Source organism: Gastrolobium bilobum, unplaced genomic scaffold, assembly GCF_033153095.1.
Source record: "Gastrolobium bilobum isolate Gb01-03AN ecotype WA unplaced genomic scaffold, APGP_CSIRO_Gbil_v1 utg8685, whole genome shotgun sequence".
NCBI classification, from domain to species: Eukaryota; Viridiplantae; Streptophyta; class Magnoliopsida; order Fabales; family Fabaceae; genus Gastrolobium; species Gastrolobium bilobum.
This window is the reverse complement of record NW_026898457.1, coordinates 283,423-307,811: the sequence shown is the minus strand read 5'-3', so window position 1 is coordinate 307,811 and position 24,389 is coordinate 283,423. Positions and strand designations below refer to the sequence as shown.

At 32.5% G+C, this 24,389-nt stretch overlaps 1 protein-coding gene across 1 annotated transcript; it reads left to right on the top strand.

The window, feature by feature from the left end:
• Positions 1-23,113: 23,113 nt before the first annotated feature.
• On the top strand, positions 23,114-24,085 carry LOC133316504 (protein S40-4-like). The gene has a single exon (XM_061518263.1). It carries the CDS (start codon positions 23,181-23,183, stop codon positions 23,700-23,702), a length of 522 nt encoding a protein of 173 aa, XP_061374247.1. The 5' UTR covers positions 23,114-23,180; the 3' UTR covers positions 23,703-24,085.
• The last annotated feature ends 304 nt before the right edge of the window (positions 24,086-24,389 follow it).

The following is a 24,389-nucleotide window of genomic DNA, read 5'->3' as shown; positions in this document are numbered from 1 at the left end:
GTGCAAAGTCAGTACATGCTATATCGAAACGGCCCTTTTTTTGTCTGGGGTGCGTCTTGGGTTAAGACTGATAAAATCCTGGACCTCCTTAATACCATATTAAAGTTAATCCAATCCATTGATTGAACCCACAACCCTAAAATGACTCATATGCTGTTATTTTAGGGTACCTTTCAATAATAAAATTAGTACCATATTTTATAATTTTAATTGATTACAATTTTAAATTTTATGTTGGGAAAAATTAAATATGTAAGGGCATATTTGAATTTTGTTTTCAAACACAGTTTTTTGATTTTCAGAAGAAAAATATAAGTTTAATAAGGACTATTTTATAAAAATAGTTTTAAAATTATATTTATTTTTTTAGATTTTATAATCAAATTTAGAGAATATATTTAAGTTATTTTTGTTTTGTATTTTAATTTTTAAGTTTCGAAATTAAAAAATAAATAAATATATATTTTATTAATTATTATACAAAACACAATTATAATTGAAAAACACAATTAAACACGCCCTAAAATCACAGTTCTGAATTAGAATTGAAATTTTATTGAAGGATGTCAGCAACAATTATAGTTAGAGGATTCAAATAATGACAGTGGTTGGAGGATTCCAATTATGTCAGTAGTTGATGGCAGTGGTTGAAGGACGTGGTCGAAGGACACCTATAGTCTCAGTGGTTGGAAGTCACAGAGGACATGGTTAGTGCCATTAATGATGCTTGCCATCTACAATGGTTGTCCAAATACGTCAACAAACATGATTTTTAATAAAGTATGAAATATTATTTTTTAATTTTATTTTAATATTTGGAATTGAATATTTAGAACATCGTTCTTATGGGACGTTTGGTACACGAGAAATTTTTATTTGTCAGGAAATCTTGATTTTCAAAAATATAATTTTTACATTCAGTTTATGATAATATCTGAAAATTTAAAATTTAAAAAAATTCAGTTTTCCAGAAATCAGAAAAAAATCCGTGTAGCAAACGGCCCCTTAGGGTCCTTCCCTTCGGTGGCATTGCTCGCTATTCGGTTTTTTTGTCTCTGTGTGTGTGTAAATTAGGGTTTTTGTTTGCAAACGAAGAAGGAAGAGGACGAAATTGGAAATATAAAACCAATGTTTTTGGTACTTGCGTTTGCGAGGTGATGATGGGCTTTGAAGGTTCGAATGGGCTCACCTTGAAGCCCAACTTGTTGAGCCATATATTATGGACTAAACACTAGTAGTCTTGTTGAGATGGGGTGGAATTGGGTTCGTTTTTCTGGGGCGGATTAGAGTCTAAGAATGACTTTCAAATAATAGTATACAATAACATACTCTCTTTTAAGCTTTTGGTTATTACAATTTTTTTATTAAAAAGAATAAAACATTTAATGTTTTATTTAAACAATATTTTTGACATAAAAATATTAAATAGTTATTATATATAGTACTTACAGTTTTTTACTTGCAATAAGGATTTTTAACAAGCTTTTGAAAAAAGTGACATTTTATCACAAGTTATATCAACAAAAAATTTCACGAAGGGATTTAGATTTTTTCTATTGTTAACATAATAGGGAGTTCTGGTAAAGAAAGAGATATATAAAAACTACTTTTACCGTAAATGGTAAACCGGCTAGGGGTGGCAATATGGGTTGAGCTTGGCGGATCAACCCGTCAACCCGCCAAAATGAGGCGGGTTGGGTTGAAATTTTGAACCCACCAACCCATCTCAATCCGCCCTGCCTAGAAGTGGATCAAAACGGGTTCAACCTGCCGCGGTACGGGTTGACCCGCCGGGATATAATTTTTTTTTTTTTTTTTTACAATTAAGTAGTATTTCATTAGTCCTTAAATTTTTGTAATATCCAAAAAAAAAAATTATCTTAGTACATCCTAAAAAAATAAAGAATAACAATTTTATTTATGACAAATGTTATCTATAAATTTCTAAAGAATGTTTGACAAATATTTGTATACATTTAAGATTGAGACTAAAAAAACATAAAGAATTAAGTGTGAAATAAAATAAAATAATATTAGAAAAATTCAAAAAATATAATTTAATTTTGAATTTTAATTATTTTTTTTAATTGACGGGTTGATGAGTTGACCCGCCAATCCACCATAAAACGGAGTGGGTTTATTTTTTCAACCCATATATTTGGCGGGTCAACCCGCCCGGCCCCGTTTTTGGCGGGTCGGGACGGGTCAACCCAAATTGCCACCCCTACTATAAGGTCCCTTTGTAATTAAATTATATTTCTCTCTATAATACCATGATTCTTTTGCGAGAAAGAATTCGATTTCATAAGGAATTATATGGCACAATCAATTGTTGTTTTCATTTTATTACCAACAAAAGATTAGTGAAAAATAATAATACAAAGTAGTTAAAAATTAATAGAGATGATCTCAAAAAATAAAAAATAAAAATAAAAAATATACTTTTATTTCTTTTTCTTTTTTTTTCTTGTTTGGTATGCTTACTTTTATTTCTTTTACTATTGCTAGTGGGGGATTTTAGTCATTTAATAACCTTTTGTTTGAATTAAAATTTCGATTTAATTTTTATACCACTAATTCTAAGTTCTTTTATCAATTTTCTTTTATGTTAAAGTCTTAAATTGTGGAGAGGTTCAAAGTCAAAATTGGAGTAGTCAAGTCCTAAGACTTATGACTCTCTTTTTTTTGGTGAGAAAGACTTATGACTTTGGTAGTTTGGTTGGTATCTAAAAAATAATAATAAATTCTTAATTTTATTTTACTTAAAACATTCAAAAAATTAAATCCACTAAAACTCATTAATCAAAATATGGAATATCACCCTAAATTAAAAAGTTCCAAAATTTCTCCCTCTTTGAAACCCTAACAGCACTTTTCACAAAATTCTTAAAATTTCATCAAATTTACAAATTTTGGACTTATCAAATTATTTGAGTAAAAATTGAGGATTTGACGAGTTTTAAGCAGTGTTTTAAAACCCCGTCTCACCTCGGGATCGACCCCTCCGGGTCACTGATCCCCTCTCTCTGAGAGTTTGCGTTAGTAGTTAGACCTTACTTGCACATTGACTCTTCTAACGCCCGAAATCCCCCGGTTGAACCCTGACTCCCGGGTCAGAGGGGTCACTGCATTTTTTTAAAAAAAAAAATTATACACAAAATGAAGTCATTTGATGTGTAAAAAAAAAACAAAAACAAAAACTCGTTGCTGCCTAGATTTAGATCTAGGTCTGAAATCTGAATCGTTCTTCTTCTTCTCTTTCGATCTTCTCTCCCTGACTCAGACTCAATCTTCCTGTTTCAGTGATCTCCTCCACCGTGTTAGTTCTTTTTTTCCCACCGTTAATTTTTCGTGTCGCCGCATTTCCTCTGCTATTATCTAGTGGGTAAGGAATTTCCTTTCACATACTATTATAGGTGCATGAGAAAAATAAGAAGGGCCTGAGTTTGATGATATAATTTTTCATTAACTCCATTGGAATGTGTTTTATACTTTGATAATTTGATTAGCTTGTGAATATTGATTTGTAGATATAATTGGTTGAATTATGTTAAGTATATTTTGAATCTTTAATGATTGGTGGTTTGATTTTTTTTTTAAATTTTTCATATAGAATATATATTTATATTTTTTTAATATATAAAATCGGGTCAGCGAAGTGACCCCTGGTTGAACTCATGACCCTGTGACCCCTGACCTCGGTCCGGTTGATTGCCGGGTCGGTTTTTAAACACTGATTTTAAGTAGAGAAAACTAACAAAACGACTTTTTTTTCGATAAACACAACGACTTAATTTATTGATTAAGAAAATAAAAAGTTAAATTTAATGGAAAAATCATTGAGGGATAAAAAACGCACATTAGTCATAATATTCAGAGTAAACACCCTTCTTGGTCTCTGGCAATATCTACGAAATCCTTTTTAGTCCCTGACAATAAAAAAGGACCAAATTGATCCCTAACAATATGTAAAAAGGGCCACGTTAGTGACGGAGGAGTTGACATAAGGACTAATGTGGCCCTTTTTCATAATTTTAGGGACCAAATTGGTCCTTTTTTATTGCCAGGGACTAAAAAAGATTTTGTAGATATTGCCAGGGACCAAAAATGGTGTTTACTCTAATATTTAATGAACAAGAAGTACAATTAAGGGAGTTTATTGAATTAAGATTCTAAAAGACTATTTTGAGATAAAAAAATCTTATAGATTTTAAAAGACTATTTATAATTATAGTGACTTTAAAGACTTTTTTAAAGACTTTAAAGACTTTTTTTACAATCAAGATTTTATAAGATTGGATTTTAAAGGATTTTCATAAAATTTATAAGATTTGAAAGAACAATATGAATTTATAAGATTTTAAAAATATATGAATTTTTAACAGACATTCAAAATTACAAGAGTCAATAAAAAATAGCAAAGAAATGCAATGATATTAATAAAAAAAGTAAACTCTAATATAATTTTCGCAATCAATAATTTGATGTAACTTGATATCCTACTAAGAAGCAGCTCTCCACATATCTATACTAGCCTTCTAGGCATTAGTATCTTCTCATTTCTGCTCTTGGGTTTGACCAATGGGTTAAAATTATCTTCTTCATTTGGCATCAGAGCTATGCATTTATGATTATAAGATTCATAATTTTTTATTTATTAAAATAATCTAAAATTTGCATATAAAACCTAAAGTTCATGATAAAATTTAGTTTGAAATTTTTTGCTATTGATCTTAGAAACTTTGGGGTTTTTATTTTATGGGATGAGAATTTTCTAACCATATATCATATGTATGTTTTCATTGAATATTCTAAGAAAATTTCGAATCTAAAGTTCTGGGTTTTATTGCATGAAAGTTTATAAAATTTCTCAAATTATTTTCAATCTATACATTGAAATCGTAAAAGTTCATGATAAATCTTCTCGTTTTCTATAGCAAAGGAATATCGTTCATGAATATATTGTTACGAAACATAAGGTTCATATTATGAAAATTTCAATCCTTCTTTGGTTTGGGGTTTTTTGTTCCTCTGTTGTTTTCACATTATTTTATGTTATTTTTAATACAAAAATCACACTTTTTTATGCAAAAAAAAAAAAAAATCGAGGCTCATAGCTTAAAAAATTATTGTTTAAACTTCTAAACTCTCAAAAATCGCTCAAAAACCTGCTATTTTTTAGATAGAATATATTAGAATATTGTTGAGTTGTTGTTTCTAGGTTATTTCCTTTGTTTAAAATACTGATTGAATACCACCGGATTTGGACGGACTCTCAAATAATCTTTTAAAATCCTAATTGAATACCAACAGATTTTTTTGTCCAAAAACAATCCTTTAAAATCTCAATACAATACACCCTCTTAAGCTAGAAAATTCATAACAAATTTCGTAAATATTTATTTAAGCTATTAATCAGTTTTTTTCTTTTTCTCTTTTTACTTAAAAGTTACGGAAAGATATCTAATCTAATTCCTAAGGCTACTCTTAAAAAAAGCTATTAAATTTGAACATTATCTTTCTCAAAAAGGTGAACTATAGGATTCGATAACATTATATATAAAACGCTTTATACTATTTGCCAATTATATAAAAATTTCATTATCAATAAAAATCATATAATAATATAGCATTTAAATTAACTCACTTATATAAATCATATAGAGCCACTATTCAAGATACAGTTTTTTTTACAATACGCGAAAAACTTTAGGTACTATATAATAATGTGAGATTTAGTTTTATTTTTTATTTTTTTACAAAAAATACTTTAATTATATCCTCTCTTTTTTTCAAATTCATCCTCTAAGTTTTATTTCATTCTAAATTAATCTTCAAATTTATTAAATTACTAATATATTTTCTTGATGGTCATTTTTTTAATACTATTAACATGTTATCTTACATCGCACCAATTACGTTTTGTCACTCAACTAAGTGATAATATTAATAGAAATAACAGGTAGGAAGATATAGGTAGTTTTTTTTATAAAAAAAAATAATTCAATAACTTAATTACATGACTAATTTACAAAGCAATTCAATTATGTGACAAATTTTAAAACTAAAACAAAAAGTTAGATTATGAAAATATGTTTTTTTATAATACAACATTTAAATCAAATTCATATTCAAATAAAACAGAACAAAATTAGTCAACAAAAAAAAAAAAAACAAACAAACAGCACAAAATTCACATGTTTCATGACAAAATTGAAATACTTTTGTTGTTAAAGTGACAGCTGAGGTTCCAAGGTAAGGTGCAATGTATAATATGGCAATCTTGGGATGAGATGGATAGTCCAGGCAAGGCCATCCTCTTGTCAATAAAACAACACAGGAAGAAACTCGTGGTAATTAATATTTTTTATGGGAAAAACAAGTATAATATTGCTGGAAATTTTTTATCCTATGTTATAGAGACAATTAATGTGGACTTCATCAATTTTTCTTATATTGTAGGAATTTTTGCAATCTTTTTTAACTATGTACTAAAGATAATACATAGTTAAAATATTATAAAAAAAATTTCTCTCGTTAATTTTAATATTATAATTATATATTATGCTTGGTAGATAATTAAAAAAACAATTGTAGAATTCCTTCAACATGATAAACCTTTTCGGAACAGTGACCAAAGTGCCACGCTTAGAAAAAAAAATTACCAGACTGCCACGCCGACAACGCGGCATAATTCGCTACACATTGTAGTGAATTATGCATGCAAGTAATTCGCTACACAGTATAGCGAAATATGTCACGTCAGAATGCACAGAACCAAAAATGCCACATGTCAAATTTTGAGAAATTCGCTATATAAAATTTGACATGTGGCATTTTTGGTTCTAACGTGGCATATTTCGCTACATTGTGTAGCGAATTACTTGCATGCATAATTCGCTACACTGTGTAGCAAATTATGTCGCGTGACATTTTAACAAAATTTACTGTTGACGTGACAGTCTGATAATTTTTTTGTCCAAACATGACAAAATGGTTATTGTTCCAACCTTTTCCCCATAAACAATGTGACGCCCAAATTATTGCCTGCCTCGATATTGACAATAAATGTGCGCGCGCATGCGAACTGCAACCAATTTTTTTAATATTGAGTTCCATTTATTTTATAGACATGTATTTTAATAATATTTACAAAACTTTCATCTTTGTTATTTATTTATTTATTCTCTTTTTTCTGACCCAATTCATCAAAACAAAATTTAATGCTATGAGAGTATCGAACTCGATATTCTTTTTTATTAAAAAAAAAAATTTCTTTTCATTTTAACACATGCTTTTCTTTATAATTTCTTTTAAGTCATAATTTTTTTTATGGATATACAACAGCAGGAGTACCCAAAATTTTCTTCCATTCATCACCCATCTAGGTTTTTGTGTGTTATGTGGGAGAAGATTTTTGTAAAACAAACATTTCCTTAATTCTGTAATGCATATATATCAGAAATATTGCGAGATGTATACATCTTATGAGACAAGATACAAGCCTACTCCAAGCTATAATAAGATGGTGGAAAGATAGGTTTTCACTTTTCAAAACACATGCTTTACGTGGGTGATTAATATATACCAGTGAAAAGAGCAATGAGCATGCATCATTAGGTTTGGCTCATTTTGACTTCAAATTAACATTTGGTCCTCATTAATTGTAACTTCAAAGCAGTTTTTGTAAAACAAACATTTCCTTAATCCTATAATGCATATATATCAGAAATATTGCGAGATGTATACATCTTATAGACAAGCTACAAGCCTACTCCAAGCTATAATAAGAAGAGGAAAGATAGGTTCTCACTTTTCAAAACACATGCTTTGCGTGGGTGATTAATATATAGGATTTGATTTTAAGAGAATTGAATTTTTATGTTGTGACTTAATTAATGGTGAGTTCCATATTTATTAAAAAAAAAATTACATGCAAATCGAAAGGTTGAGAATTAATTCTCATGCAACATAAGAAAATGTTTTTCCTTAATATATACCAATAAAAAGAGCAATGAGCATGCATCATTAGGCTTTGGTCATTTTCCCAAGCTCCTTTGCTGGAAGAATGACTTCAAATTAACATATGGTCGTCATAAAATTGTAACTTCAAAGAAATTTCTTTTCGTTCTTTTTCAAATATGCAAGTGCAACTATATATATTTAGGGTAAAAAGCAGTGCTGGGTCATTTTTCTTTAATATAAAGACGTAGAGTAATATTACAGTCATGATTTCCTTCGTAGATAGTTAGTATGTGAAGTATTTTTTAATTGATAATTTTTTTAACCCATGTACACGTCAAAAATAAAATAGATAATGTCAGAATTGGATTTAAGATATTGTAATTAACTGAGAGAAGAGATATTCTTACTATTAAAATCTTTTACTACTAACTGATCATTACCTATCTAATCATCATTGGATCAATATTTTCTCTTTTTTCAAAAATTTTTTAGTATTCTCTCTCTTTAATTCAATGGTAATTAAATAAATAATAAGTTAGTAATAAAAAATTTTGATAATAAGAATAACCTTCCTCTCAACTGCAATAATAATTGACACTTTCTAGAAGATATAATTGACAGTAAGAACAACCAAATTTTATAAATATTGTTCTTGGGATCAACGTGGACAAGACATCAAGAAGCAAAGGCGTGGTTCAATATTAAAGTAATCCTTAAAATATAGGGATTGTATTTGGTCATGTTACTTGATACAAGTTACATCATGTTGTAGAGATAAAATTGGTGGGGTCCACTGTTTAAATAAAAAACAAAAAACAAAATAAACAGTGGACCCCACCAACTTTGTCTCTATAACATGATGTAACTTGTGTCATGTAACATGATAATTATATTTCCCTAAAATATATATATGATTCTAAAGTTCGTATAGATGAACCTAGAAACTACTTTTTTTTTTTTGAAAATACTTTTGCTTTGATATAAGGGATGTAACCTCTTACTATTTGCTTTGAAAAAATATTTACTTTCATTACATTTGCAAAAACTCAAGGTTTGCGAGAGTTTCATTGTAAAGAATTCCTTTTTAAACAAACCAACAGTTCAATGTCGTCTTGAGCCATTTTGATCTTAAAATGATTATTTGGGATTATTATTTCTCTGTTCTTTTGTCGTTTTGAGAAACTAGTTTGAAAATGAAACTTTCACACCTTTTGGTCAAGAATAGACATTTCTTAACTAATATTATATTGAATGGACACTTTGAAGCATCCAGAAGTTCTTTTCCTTAGCTTTATTGTTTATTATTTTCTAAACACACGTGAACCCAATTCGACTCACCGGTTCACATTTTTCATTCTTCATGAGTTCATGGTATATATCCTCAGAATATATAATTCATATCGTATAATTTCAATGCAGACGCATAATTTTTTAACTGATTGTTTATTTTTAAAATAGAAACCTTGTCTTGTAGCATTCAAAACGACACCTCATCGCCACCCACGCCGAGAGCCCATTGACATGTTCCTCTTGAATGCATGTTCCAGTCATAGAGGCTCCAATTTTCCCTTGGCATCAGTAATTTCTTGTAGAATTTAATTTTAATTGCTTATATTACCATGTAATTATATATTCTTACATATTAAAAGAATTTGATTAGAATAATAATTATATAAAAAGTTGAAACTCTTTTAATATGAAGAAACACATGATTAATGATTATATATATATATATTGGTTAAAAAGTTAAGTATATTAATATGTATTCAAGTGCATTATATCTAAAGAACTTTTTTTTTGGGTAGATATATCTAATGATATGAGTTGTAAATTTTAAGTCAGATTCATATTGAAAAATATAACACTCAATCTTAATCATTGATATTGTCTATCAAACAATTGTAATTGATTGAGTTATTTTCATTAATTAATTATTAATTTCAAATAAATTATAACTGTCAGATTTACAAAAATTAACAGTTAATATTGAGGGTAAAATTTATTATTTTTACACCGGTATAAGAAAATATTGCTCCTTTAACTATTTATACATTTAAAATTGAAATATTCGTTCAATTCAATAATCAATTTTGTTATAAAAATATCTAGCTTAAACATCTTAATAGCCATAATATATTTTTTATTTTATGAGGATAACGTTGAAATAATTCATATGTGATTTACTTTAAAAATACTTACCTCCTAATCTTATTTTTTTTATTAGTTATTCCCCTTATAATTTTTTAAGTTAATTTTAATATCATTTGAAATTGCATAAATTATCCATTTTATTCCTACAAATAATAAATAAAACACCAGATCCTCTTTTGTTATGAATGTGGCCTCTATATTCACAAGGGATGAATTGATCAATACAACATTCTTGCAAAAGCCTCCTTTTATTTCTAAGTTGACATTTCAATAAAACTTTGATCTATGAAATAATCATCAATATATTCAAACAACTCATAATATATAATTTGTCACAATTACACATCTTATTCTTTCACATACAAGATATCAAGGAAGCAATTAAAGTATTAGTAATAAAGAGTAAGGGTTAAGAAGATTGTAAACTCTATTTATCTTTGTTCAATCACCACAACTTGTAATCTACGTCCATATTGTTAGTCGTTTAAATGATTCTTACTATTGGTCTATTTTCACGGTTGCTTGACAAACATTTACAATCTCCAAGCTTTTGAAAGCTTGAAAATCTTACAACTTTCAAGCACACGAGTAATAACCTCCCAACTTCACGGGTGTTTGGAGACCTTTACACTTTTGGGTCTTATTACCCTCAATTCGAGAATTCAGTTACAATGTCTGGTTGGGCAAGCTTGGATGCCCCTACTCCCAACAAGTTACTGGTTGGGATCGTGAAACTTTTGGCCATAAGGATAATCGACTGTTCTTATTAGCTCGAGGGAGGGATGTTAGTATATAGGTGTCTTAGAGATAATCTGAGAATCAGATGGACTTATGTATTTTTTTATTGTTATGAATAAATTAATGAAGAAAAGCATTCTTTATCTTGTTTCACATTGCTTGTCTAAAATATTATACGTTTATATATATTGAATATGAGTAACTGGATAAAGCTCTTGAAATATAATGAGTGTCACGTTGAGGATCTGTCATAGGGATCACACAATCATGAGGACTCAATGACACCATACATTTATTGCCAAAAATATGTTCCTAGTCTAGAGACACCAAGAATGGGCATTGGTGATCTTGGTAAGAATAGCATGACTTAGCTACTTGCATGAAGATGCAAGGCAGAAATCTCGTGAGATGCACACATAGAGATGTCTTAGATGACTCATGGGTGGACTTATTGGAGAATAGCTCGCATTGAACTGACCCGCTAAGAGACACTATAGGGAAATCTCACAGATAGTATCAATAGATAGTGTCTCTTATTATTTGAGTATGTCTTTCCTTAGACTTGATGTTATCACATAAACCTGTGTTCTTGAAGGCTTGCTTTGATTGTATACCTTGCATGCCTGAAACATGAAGACTCGTAGGTATACTCTTGGTTAAGCCCTAAGGACTCAAGGCTTGTATGACAAGCTAAAGAGATTCGTCAATCCCTGTGAGAGATTAGGGTATTCGTAGATCGATGAAACCGGGATGGCATTTACAGGACTCAGAATCTATGTATAGTAAAGGAGTCATGATATGACTTGTTCTTTAGAGTCCGTAAATGAAGATTCCCTATTTCGAAAAATGCTAACTCAAGAACACAAGGGTTGATATGTTTCCTTGCCCTAGGTCATTGGGATGGAGAACCGAGACAAAAGGACAGTACACATGGTAACCAAATAGGTATAACAGATTGATCATTCGATGAACTCAACTAGCTTTGGGGAAATAAAGCATTGCTAGTGTTCTGTGTTATCATTAAATGGATTGGGGCCAATAGGCCAAGCCCATTTATGTCAATGGCTATGTTGGGCCTGATGAGTCACACATAAATACCTTAAATTGTCTTGAATTCTAGCATATATGGTTTGGGCTTAGTAAAGGTTAATGGGCCTGAGTTGATTAAGCTCATATGTTGGGCCAAGAGAGGGAATGTAGCATCATGGGCCAAGTGGAACTTGATCCATGACACAACATAATTAGTTTAAATGTTAAATTAATAAAATATATTTTGAATTCTTATTTTAAATTTAAAATTTAAATTTAAATATAGTAATTAAATTAGATTTAATGACAAAAGAGAAAATTAAGGAAAATGACTAAAATTAAGTAAACCAATTAATTAGATTAATCGACTAAAGTTAAGTAAACCAATTATTTAGATTAATTGGCCAAAGTTAAGGAAATCAATTAATTAGATTGATTGACCCAAATTAAAAAAACTAATTAATTAGATTGATTGAGTAAAATTAAGAAAATCTATCATTGGATTGAATAGATAAAAATTAAGGAAACTACCCAATATGATTGGGATGTGATGGGGTGCCTATTTGACCTAATTAAGGGGTTGGTTAGTCGTCGCATTAAGTTCCCTCTTTTTCTTATTTTTATGCGACATTTTTCTTATTTCCATCTATCCAAAATCCCTAGCCAAAAATACATACAAGTGTGACAACCTCTCTTTCTCTTTCTTGAACTCACCATAGCCGCCACTCTCTCTTGCCACTTATCTTGAGTGTTTAGCAACCTCTCTTGAATGAACTTGGGTGTTGAAGAATCATTCTTCTCTTATAAGATAACAAGGTGGCGTGGACTTTCATTGGAGGACTTGTGGTTTCAAGTCTCGAGTGGTGATCAAGAACGCTTTTGATCTGGAGTTTTTAATTCGAACAGAGGTATTGTCTTTAATCCCTAATATGTTTATTGCATGTATCTTGGGTTGAACATGTGAGGGTGACAAAGGTTGTCTCTTCCGCATGAGAAGTTTTTGTTTTTCACTTTTTCGTGTTCATAGCCTACAAAGGCTTCTTTCAAGTGGTATCAGAGCTTGTTGTTTTACTATCCACAAGTTAGGGTACTTTTGTTCAGTTAAAAATGTGATCTTTGCATTGTTCTTGAATTGTTTCATGTGTGTCTTTGATTCCAATGGTCTAAATTGTCTAAAGATTGAATCTTTTTGAACTAATAATTTGATTATATGTTCATATGTCTACATGAAGGTTATGGTGATGTTTCCATCATTCTTAATGAACGAAATTGATTGAAACATGTAATCCTACTTATTATAAAATTCGGCCACGACTTGTGTATGTGCTACCCTTGTTTTGTCTATGACTTTTGGCATGTTTTGTTTCGAAAAACCTAGCCTTATGTACCTAGAGCATTTGGCCTCTTTGTATGAAGAACCTTAGCATGTGATTCAACTATGGTGGTTGATGATGCAAGATGGGTAATTCAGCCATGAGGGGTATGGGTGTTGTTTGAGTGCTTTATCTTTGAATTATTCAATTGTTTGTTGCTAGGGTTTTTAGAATGAAATTTTGAGGCATAAATTATTTATGATCAATTCGGCCTTGATGAGATTGGGGTTGAATGTTTGTTGTGATTTTGTATTTTTAGTAGATAAATCAAAGTTATAAGTTGTATAAGAGAATTGTCCAATTCAGGCATATCCAAGATACTTGGGAAGCGTGTGTGTGTTAATTCTTGAACTTTTGGATATGTTGATTGTTGTTATGTCCATGTGAATGCATAGAATATGTTTTGCGTGTTTTTGCACTTGTTTGGTTACTAACTTTTCAGGTGCAAAGAGAGGAAGAGGATGGTCATGGTGTCCAAGATTAAAATTTTGATTTTTACAAATGGTTGTGATTTAATTTAGGAAAATAAAGCTTGCATGCCTTATCTTTCTTTTACTCTTGCGTAAATTATTTTTTCACCTTACTCCCCCCAAATGTAACTTGGGGTTTGTTGAATTAATTTGTAATTAGAAATTAGGCTAGTAGCATTTTAGGCATGAAGAAGTCCATAGAGGAACCACGACTTAAAGAGCATGATGGGAGAAGATGGCATGAGTACCATGACTATCCCAAGATAAATATGATTTATCATGCCTGTGGATGTATGTGTGTATGCCAAAGCGACCAGTATGCATGTCATAGAAAAATCGTGTATGTATGTCTCTATTATGCATGTCCAAAAGCAACTAGTATAGTATTTTTTAGATGTATGATATAGGGCAACGACTAGTATGATAGTACAATACGCACGTTTGATGAAACTTGATAAATTCCTAATAAAAATACAAGGAACAATTATTAAGTGCATGATTGTCTCCCACCATCGGCACAAATTGAATCCCTTTGATGTGGTGGTGCTCTTCAACTCGGTTGGGACCCACTTTTTCTTTAGGTAAGATGAGTGCTTGAAGTGTAGAGCACTTAGGATGGTGATTTGTGCTTGACCGGGTGCATGAGTTGCAGGCTCAGTCGGGATTGTGTACTTAGGGCAATGGTGCCAGATTGGTTGCATGAGATGCACCACTAAGTTACAAGAAGTTGTCAACCTGATGTTAAGAGAAGGTATGAGATACCGTTGATAGTGATCAACCCGTTGTTTAATTTGATCTTGCGGTCTCAGATGGAGATTAAAGGAAACAATCTTTCTCTTAACCCACTACGGAAATTCTTAAGAAGAATAGCCTCAGGTCAATATAGTAAGGATCATTGACTTGGATAAAATATTGGGAGAAGCCATTTATTTATAATCTTTAATATGTTTATTTATAACAATATTAATCAGTTTATCTTTACATCTTTCTCAGCTTAATATGTCTAGTCATTTGTCTCTGCGTTCTATTCTCGATACGAACAAGTTGACTGGTCCTAATTTCATGGACTGGTATCGGAACATTAGAATTGTTCTACGGGTCGAAAATATTGCTTATGTTCTTAGCGCTGATTTACTTGTTGCGCTTAAGGAAGGGAAGATGGGTTCACGAAATTTGATTTCGATGCTCACAAGCAACACATTGATGGATAACAATGTGTTGGCTTGCTACATCATACTGGCATCTATATCACCCGAGCTGCAAAAGCAGCATGAGTATATGGATGCCCCATCAATTTTCTATCATCTCAAGGAGTTGTATGATAAGAAGGGTAGGCATGAGAGGTATGAGACCTCTAAGAAATTGTTCCTATGCAAGATGACTACAGGTATGTCTGTTAGCATCCATATCCCGAAGTTGATAGCGCTTATTGAGAAGCTAGAGAGTCTAGGCTTCATAATGGACGCAAAATTAAGTAATGACTTAGTTCTATCATCGCTTCCTCTCTTTTTCAGTGGGTTCATTATGAACTACAATATGCATTCAATGACTGCTTCACCGCCTGAGTTGTTAAGCATGTTAACAACTGTTGAGGTGTCTATCAAGAAGGATAAGACACAAGCTCTTCTTACTGGTGGATCTTCTAAGACTAAAAATAAGGGTAAAGAGAAAGAGCTTATGAAGCCCGATCCCCTCAAGCCCAAAGGAAAATCCAATAAGAGAAAGGCAAAACCAAGGGTAAGGGTAAGGACAAAAACAATGTTGAGTTCTTCAATTATAACAAGAATGGCCATTGGAAGAGGAACTATCTCGACTACATCAAGGGTGTGACAAGCAAAAAGCTTATTGCGCCCCACACGCCACACAAAATGGTGTATCCGAAAGAAGGAAATGAACCTTGTTGGAAATGATTAGGTTCATGATGAATGAGACATAACTCCCAAAATTATTTTGGGAGTATGTCTTGAGCATTGCAGCATACCTTCTAAATAAGGTACCTTTTGAATTTGTTCAGACCACTCCGTATGAGATATGGACTGGTAGGAGACCCAACTTGAGCTACCTCAAGGTTTGGGGATCTCCGACACATGTCAAGGTGTTGACATTAGACAAGCTTAGTGCCAAGAGTACTAAATGTCTATTTGTGGGGTACCCTAAAGGCACTAAGGGATACTACTTTTACTTACTTGATGATCATAAAGTGTTTGTGTCGAAGAACGTTGAGTTCTTAGAGAAGGATCTTCTTTCTCAAGGAGCTAGTGGGAGTAAAGTTGAACTCGAGGAGGTTCAAGGCCCAAGAGAACATATTAAGGAACCCGATTTTACTATGTAGGTGACGTTCTCCAATAGAAAAGTAAACACATAACTCTACTAGGGTTAATCAACTACCTGAGAGGTACAGTATGTGATTGAGAATCAGCAAACCGTTAAGGATGATGAACCTAGTAGCTATGAGGAGGATGTAACACCCCGTATATATCCGGTAATGTTATCATACTTTCGTATTAAGCTGCGCTTAATAAAAAAATGCAGAATATCTTTTTCTTTTCAATTATGAAGTCATTATCATTACCAACTTGCTTATTAATCAATTAATAAAACATCTCCTGTATGCAATTGCAATAAAACAGCTAACTGAAATACCTCATTAATTAAAATAACATAATGTATGTCTCTTGTCACGGAACTACACACGTAGACCAGACCAACTAGCAGTTTATACAACTCGACTCAAAAGTACTAACAACATAGTGGCATGGACAACTCCCATTCTCACCCAAATAAGGCAACAAAGCCCAACATAAGTCTCAACTCAAAACATAAAGAGCAGAAAACATAAACAGCATCCAATCTAGTCATGTCAGCAATACAACATAAATATCATAATCAGCTAAGCTCTGGCCTCCTGCCGCCAGAGGCATCAGTCACCATATTACCTGAACCTGAAATAAGCATTCTCCAAACGTGGGGTGAGATCTCTAAACAAGAAATCTCAGTAACACAAGGGGTCCTCGAGGGTCTTCCACCCCACGCTCACTTACATGTGCAATATAAGTTTAAAAGCAGTTCATCAATAAACAGTGCAATGCAGCAGATAATCATGTCATGTGTGTCAATTCTATTCTACTGGCCAGAGAAATGCAGGATTTATATACGTCGAATACCCACAAATAGTGCAAGATGCTACTTGCATCCACCCCGGATCACCGTCTTGTATGACGCTACATACTCAGGCTTACCGTCAAGATGGAACAACAAATGCATATTAAAAGCCATTAACACATAAAGCTCAACATCATTTCATATATCAAAAGCATGTAACACAGCATGCATATAACCATGTTCCCATGGGACATGGTGGAACCACAACATGACTAAACCGAGGACACAAAAGTTTACCTTGCAAGCTAACACCCAAAGCCAAGAGTCCACAGCTCAAAGTCCAAACACAGCAGATTCACAATCTGTTATGGACCAACAATACATCAACAATCATACTCTACAAGTATACAACATAAAGACAACGCCTTTTCGTTACGCTTTACGTGTTAAGGCTTCTCACCAAGCCATAAGCCCTTAATCACATGATTCTGACTTACATTAATTAATTACAAAAGTTCAATTTCCTCAAACTAGGGTCCACAAACCCATAGGTCAGTTCTGGATGAACAGTACACTACTGTTCCTCGCAAACCCAGAATATCTGGATATTCCTCGGGGGCATATCCGGATATCCAATATCCGGATATCCAGATCCCAATATCCGGATATCCAATATCCGGATATTTTACGAGCAGATATCCGGATATTTCGCGAAGATATCATTCCAAGGTTCCATTTTTAACACTTAAACACGTTAAAGCATGCATTTTTATACCCTCATGGGTTTACATACCAGTTGGTTACTTATTTAACCCATTAAACATACCCAGACATCATTTTTAACCCAATAAAATCATGATCAAGGTTGGAACAACTCACCAAGGTTCAAAACAGAGGAAATGAGTGCTCTTGGAGCTCACTAAACTGACTCCACAGTTCTGCCTTTACTCAAGAACGAAAATGACAACAAGCAAGGTCCTTTCTTCACAAAGGGAGCTCCTTGAAGCCTCACAAACCAAGAACAACACTCCACCACCACCAATCCAGCAAGTCAGCCCTCAAACCCTTCCCAAACTGAACCTCACAACTCAGAAAAGGTACCCTAAGCACTCTCCAATGCTCACACTCAAGTGTTTACTTGATCAAGAAGTGAAACAATGATCAAATGTGGTGACTTTGGTGAGAAAAAGGAGGAGAAATGAAGAAGCAAGGTGGCTGGTCACAAGGCTTCAACAAGGTTCACGTAGGAGGCACAATAATGACCTAGGATCATGTGCCACTAGGTATATATAGTCACTTAACCAATAAACACACAATATTAACTTTAATTGCTATGCTTAGCATCTTAATCCCAAACTCAGGATTCTTAACCTACTCAATTTTAAAAGAATTAACATATTTTTCTTATATTTTTCGTAACACCTTTCTGGTACGCGCTTTTCATAGCCAGTACCAGTTTCTGGCACCAGTTCTTATTATTTTGACTTGAAACTCGTTTTACAAGTCCTACATATTATTCTAGTAATTATCAGGCACTTATTATAATTTTACGGGATACTTTTTTGGTACGCATTTATACCGACTAGCAGAACCGGTATCTGCACTTTTCTTCCGAAAAGCGACTTTCAGCATTCTTAATCACTTACTATAATTATTAGAGCCTCATAATAATTATTAGGGTCGATTATGGAATTATTTTCTAATTTCACATAATTAATTAATTAACTTCCTTAATTAACGGTGCAGGTTCTTACAGAGGAGGTCAAGGATGTTGACTCTTCCAAATGGCTTGAAGCCATAAGGTCTGAAATAGACTCGATGCATCAAAATCAGGTATGGACCTTAGTTTCATATCCAGAAGCAATGGTTCCTATTGGATGCAAGTGAGTCTTTAAGAAAAAGACTGATGCAGATAGTAACATTCAAACCTATAAGTCTAGGTTGGTTGCGAAAGGGTATCATCATAGAAAAAAAGTTAACTATGATAAGACTTTCTCACCTGTTGTCATGATCGAGTCTATTCGGATCATGCTAACTCTAGCAGCATACAATGACTATACAATTTGGCAAATGGATGTCAAGACTACTTTCTTGAATTGGTTCTTGAAGAAAGAGGTATATATGACACAACTTGTAGGTTTTGAGTCCAAAGGTCAGGAGCATATTGGATGCAAACTTCAAAGGTTAGTATATGGATAAAGCAAGCATCACAGAGTTGGAACATTCGTTTTGATGAGGTTGTTAGGAGTAACGGTTTCATCAAGAACGAGGATAAGCCTTGTGTTTACAAAAAAGTTAGTGGGAGCAATGTTGTTTTCTTGGTACTGTATGTGGATGACATACTATTGAGAGGGAGTGACATCCTGATACTTCAATCAGTTAAGGAGTGGCTTTCTGAAAACTTCACCATGAAAGATTTGGGAGAGGCAACCTATATACTGGGTATAAAAATATATAGAGATAAATCTAAGAGGCTACTGGAATTGTCCCAATCTACGTACATTGACGAGATGCTAAGAAGATTTAACATGGAAGGGTCGAAAAAGGATTTTCTTCCTGTCAATCATGGCGTGCATCTTTTTCTAAGGCTATGCATCCTAAGACACATCAAGAGAAAATTACATGAGTGAGATACCGTACGTTTCAGCTATCATAATGTGTTTTTGGTTTGTGGTGGAGTTTATGAGCTAACAGTGAAGGGGTTCACTAATGCCAGCTTCCAAAGTGATAAAGATGACTACAAGTCATAATCAGGGTTCGTATTCACCTTAAATGGTGGAGCAATGGCTTGGAAGAGTTCCAAGCAGGAGACCACAACAGATTCAACGACAGAGGCTGAATATATAGCAGCTTCAGAAGTAGCTAAGGAGATAGTGTGGATTAAGAAGTTCATCTCTGAACTCAGGGTGGTTCCTAGCGTGAATGAGCCCATACAACTGTATTATGACAACAATGGTGCTATTGCACAGGCAAACGAACTCAGGTTTCATCAAAAGCATATGCTTCGCAGATATCACGTGATTAAAAGATAATTGATACGATGAATATAAAGATGGACTATGTTATCACATATTATAACCTGACCGACTCTATGGCGAAAGGATTTACCCAACATATTATAAGATGGACTATGTTGTAACATAACTTTTTTGACTTGCCCAACATTTTAAAGGCGCCACACACCAAAAGCAACAAATTTGATTTCCCCCCCTGGTACATCATAATGACCATGCGGCCCAATAAAGTCATCTGTACGTGTCAAACATATGAAACGTTATGATCATCATTGAACGGTGATGGGGGTGGAACCCACACTTTGACCTATACTGCGAATTGGATAACATCACCTAATAGATGTAAAATCCCACAGACAACCTAGTCAGAGTCCTAGGTGAATTAATTATTGGCATAATTGCAGCTCAAGCTTAAATTTATAATTTTTGGGTAAATATATATATATATATATTTTTTAAAAATCCTATATAAAAATATTTTATATTTTTATTATAATATAACTTAGTTATAATATTTAAAAGATACATTATAACTAAATACAATATAATAACTTAAGTATAAAAGAAAGATTTTAAAATATTTCATTAAATTATTGAGTAAAAATATTTTGAGACAATATGTAAAAGAATAAATAAAGAACTTTTCACAAAGTGAGAAAAAAACGAAAAAAAAGAAAAAAAATCGTTTTAAAAATCATTTTATAATAAGAATTGAGTCATTTGAATTATGAGTTGTTCCAATTATCAAGTTTGATCGGGTTGACATGAAAAATAATTTAGCATCCTAAACGAACCAAAAATAAAGTCAATCTTTTAAATTAGACCGGTCTGGATCACACAACTATTAAGCCTTAATAAATTTAGTTGGCATGAGTAGGGATGTAAATAGATATAGGCTAGGCTTTGGCTTAAATATGTCAGATTTATATAAAAAATATTGAGTTTGGTTTGGCTTGTAAGCCTGTGTAGACTCCAAATTATAAGTCTGGTCTAACTTATATTTAAAAAATAAAAGCTTTGACCTAAGTTTGTTAGTCTGTTTAATCCTATTAAACATTCAACAATTAAAAGAATAACTAAAATAATATTATTTTATTATTCAAAATTATTAAAATATAATTTTATTTATTTTATTTAAAATAAATAATATAATATAGGCCGACCTGTAGCTTATAGGCTCGACATGTATAAAAAAACATATTGCCTGTTTTCTAAATAGATTTTTTTAAAAGCTTAGACATGTTCTATTTTACTATTTGAAATAGACAAAGTCGGGCTTAATATAAGCTAGGCCATAGGTTCCTGTAGGTCAGTCTAACTTATTTACATCCCTAGCTAGGCATGAGGTGTTCGAGATAGACAATGGTACATGTGGAAATTTAATTTTATTCTCACAAGCTTATTAAAAACTCGCATGCAAATAATTGGATTACTGCTTCGATTTATGAAAGACCTTATCATAATAAAATTAGTGTATGTTTTGTTATTTATCATAATATGGCGAAGCAACATAACACTCTTATATTATGTAAGAGGAGGATGTTGTGAAAAAATAGTTGACATAGGCATATGATGTTATAAAAAAAGTTTAAGAAAAAGTACCAGTAATTTTTTTGAAGTATATCTATATATGAAATTTAAAAACTTCTTGTGGAGGGGATGTTTTGTCCGACCCCTATACAGATGTATCTGATTCTATGGCTCACTCACGTACGTTATTAGCTATATGTAAACGGATCAGACGGTTTATGTAGAGTTTACAGTTGAACTTATATTACGTGAGATTTAACCTATGATATCTCGCTAAATAAAACATATCCAAACTTTTAAAAAATCTTTTCATAGATTATAGTCTTTTTTTTACAAGAGAGCTCACTTATAAGTCTATAAGTTGACCTATATTATTTATTTATTTTAAATAAAATTATTATTTTAATAATTTTGAATAATAAAAAATATTATTTTAATTATTTTTTTAATTATTAAATACCTAATAGACCTAAATAGGCTAAAAGGTCTAGCCAAACTTTTTTATTTTTTTAAATATAGACAGATTATAGACTTATAATTTAGACCTATATAAGACTAACAGACTAGACCGGGCCAAAAATATTTTATACACAAGTCGAAGCCTATCTTGGCTTAACACATTTATACACCTATATTAGAGCCGGCAAAACGGGCTCGGCTCGGCAAGCCGACCCGTCCTGCTTTCCAAACGGGGCAGGGGTTGAGTTTTAAAATCCACTCTCAAAAAGGCAGGGCGGGCTAGCTCATTTTTTGGAAGAAAGGGTTGGAAGGGGCGGACCAGTGTAAAACATGTTTGGGCCGACAGGTCAACCTGCCTCGCCCACCAAATGAAATGGGCCAGGCCGAGTTTTTTACCCACTTTCAAAAGCAAAATAAGGCAGGCTATCTTATTTTTTAACAGATTAATGACGAGATAAGATAAAGTGAGCCGCTCACTTTATCACCTCTACCTGTATATTATAATTAAGAATACAACTAACTATTATCTTTAACTTTAATAATTAAATATGATATTTTTTTTATATTTATGGATTTTAATTTTTAAGATATTAAATAGTATATTATGGATAATTGATATTAATTTTTTTTTGAATGATTGTTGTTGAGAGCAATAATGAATCGTATAAGTGATATGACATAACAATTAATGACAGGATACATGTATATATATAAATGTATATATATAAATATAAAATTTTTGTCTTACTCGAATAGTATTTAAGAATCTCTTAACTTTTTTTCAGTGATAGAACAAAGAAGCATTACATTGGTACACGTATATGTTTTCGGAACTGGATAACTTTGCCCCTTATCTGTCTTTTTTATTATTATTTTTTCTCACACACAGACGTGAACTCGTTGAACAACGATGATTGAGCAAAGGATCGCTAATTTGTTTACGTGTTATTTCGTGGATTGGCCGAGCCAAATCCATTTATTCACCCACCACACATTGCATCCTACATGTCATTTTGCTGTAAAAAGCCAATTTTAAACTCGACCAATAGTTCCCATCCCATGTGTGCTACCCCACAGTATTTAAGTACACCCTTCAATCAATATAATAAGAAAACCATCATTAAACTAAGATCGAGCAAATCAAATGGAGGCTTCAGGTTAATAAAGGTGGGGGCACTTGTAGTGAATAGATTGAGGTTTTTTTTTTTAGCTTTATCCATTACTACGAAAGCACTATAAATAAACGTAGTATTGAAGACTATGGAATTGAAAACAAAGTCAAGTAAAAAGAAAGAAAGAAAAACCAAAGAGAGAGAGAGAGAGAGAGAGAGAGAAGCTAGTTTTGATCAATGGCGTCTAGGAAGAGCTTTCTTTCAAAGCAAAATTACATCTTTCCAGCAACCTCAGAGACCCATTTCAATCCAAAATCAACCCAAGAGGGTAGCGGTGTGTTGGAGTTTGATGAAGCAGAGTTGTGGAACTCATCCACCAACAACACCAACCAGCTGTTCCACCCTTCAATGGAGGCAAAGAAGGCCTTACCAGGTTCAAGATCTTCTTTGAAGAGAGCTTCAAGGAAGGTTGACCCAGTAACCCCAGCTTCATTGCCTGTGAATATTCCTGATTGGTCCAAGATCTTGAAGGAGGACTACAAGGAACACAGGAAGTGGGAGAGTGATGATGACGATGTTGGTGATGAAGATGAAGGGGATGATCACCATGGAGGGATTAGGGTACCCCCTCATGAGTATCTTGCTAGAACAAGAGGAGCTTCTCTATCGGTTCATGAAGGGATTGGGAGGACCCTTAAAGGCAGGGACTTGCGCAGTGTGAGGAATGCCATATGGAAGAAAGTGGGTTTTGAAGATTAATTATTAGTGATTAGTGTCAAAGTGTTGATAGGTGACATCTAATTAGATTATTATAGAGATGATATGGATCGGATTCCATAATTTTTTGGTTTTGGGAAAATTTTGGTTAAGGTGATAATTATTAGTTTAATGACTTCTAGCTAGCTAGCTATATATATGTTTCGAAAAGATCCATATCATCTGTTCTTGGTGGACCTTTCCTTTTTCCTAGATGACTCTATATAGTTTATGGGAATTTTTTTCTTTTTACGTTAGCTCGTACTGTTAAGTTAATTAAGGAGATGATCCTCATTTTGGGTGTCTACAGTTTTAAAAGAAGGACCACTCATGCTTGTAATGAAACTCTCTTAACTTTATATATGATACCTATTTATGGATTATCTTTGCGGTTTCATGTACTTTCATGGCCTTGTTTGTTTGGTTTGGTTTTCATCTTTATTCATTAGTCCTTTGTGTTTAAAAGATGAGAAAGCAAAATGGTGTTAAAGCGAGAAGAGGACCAGGCATGCAATGGATTTATGTAGTTTTAATGGTTTGGTTGAATTGAATGAGAAGAAAACAAAGTTAGAAGAGGAAGTGAGGAATGGGAAACGTCGGTGGGTGAAATCCATGGGTAAGAGGTTAGTGTTTAACGTACCGGTTGGTAAGAAAGGTACTGCTTGTCTATTAGATGACTTTGAGTAACAT

Excerpts from the sequence above, each read along its gene's own strand:
- LOC133316504 (XM_061518263.1), top strand. The coding sequence starts at position 23,181 with ATGGCGTCTAGGAAGAGCTTTCTTTCAAAGCAAAATTACATCTTTCCA.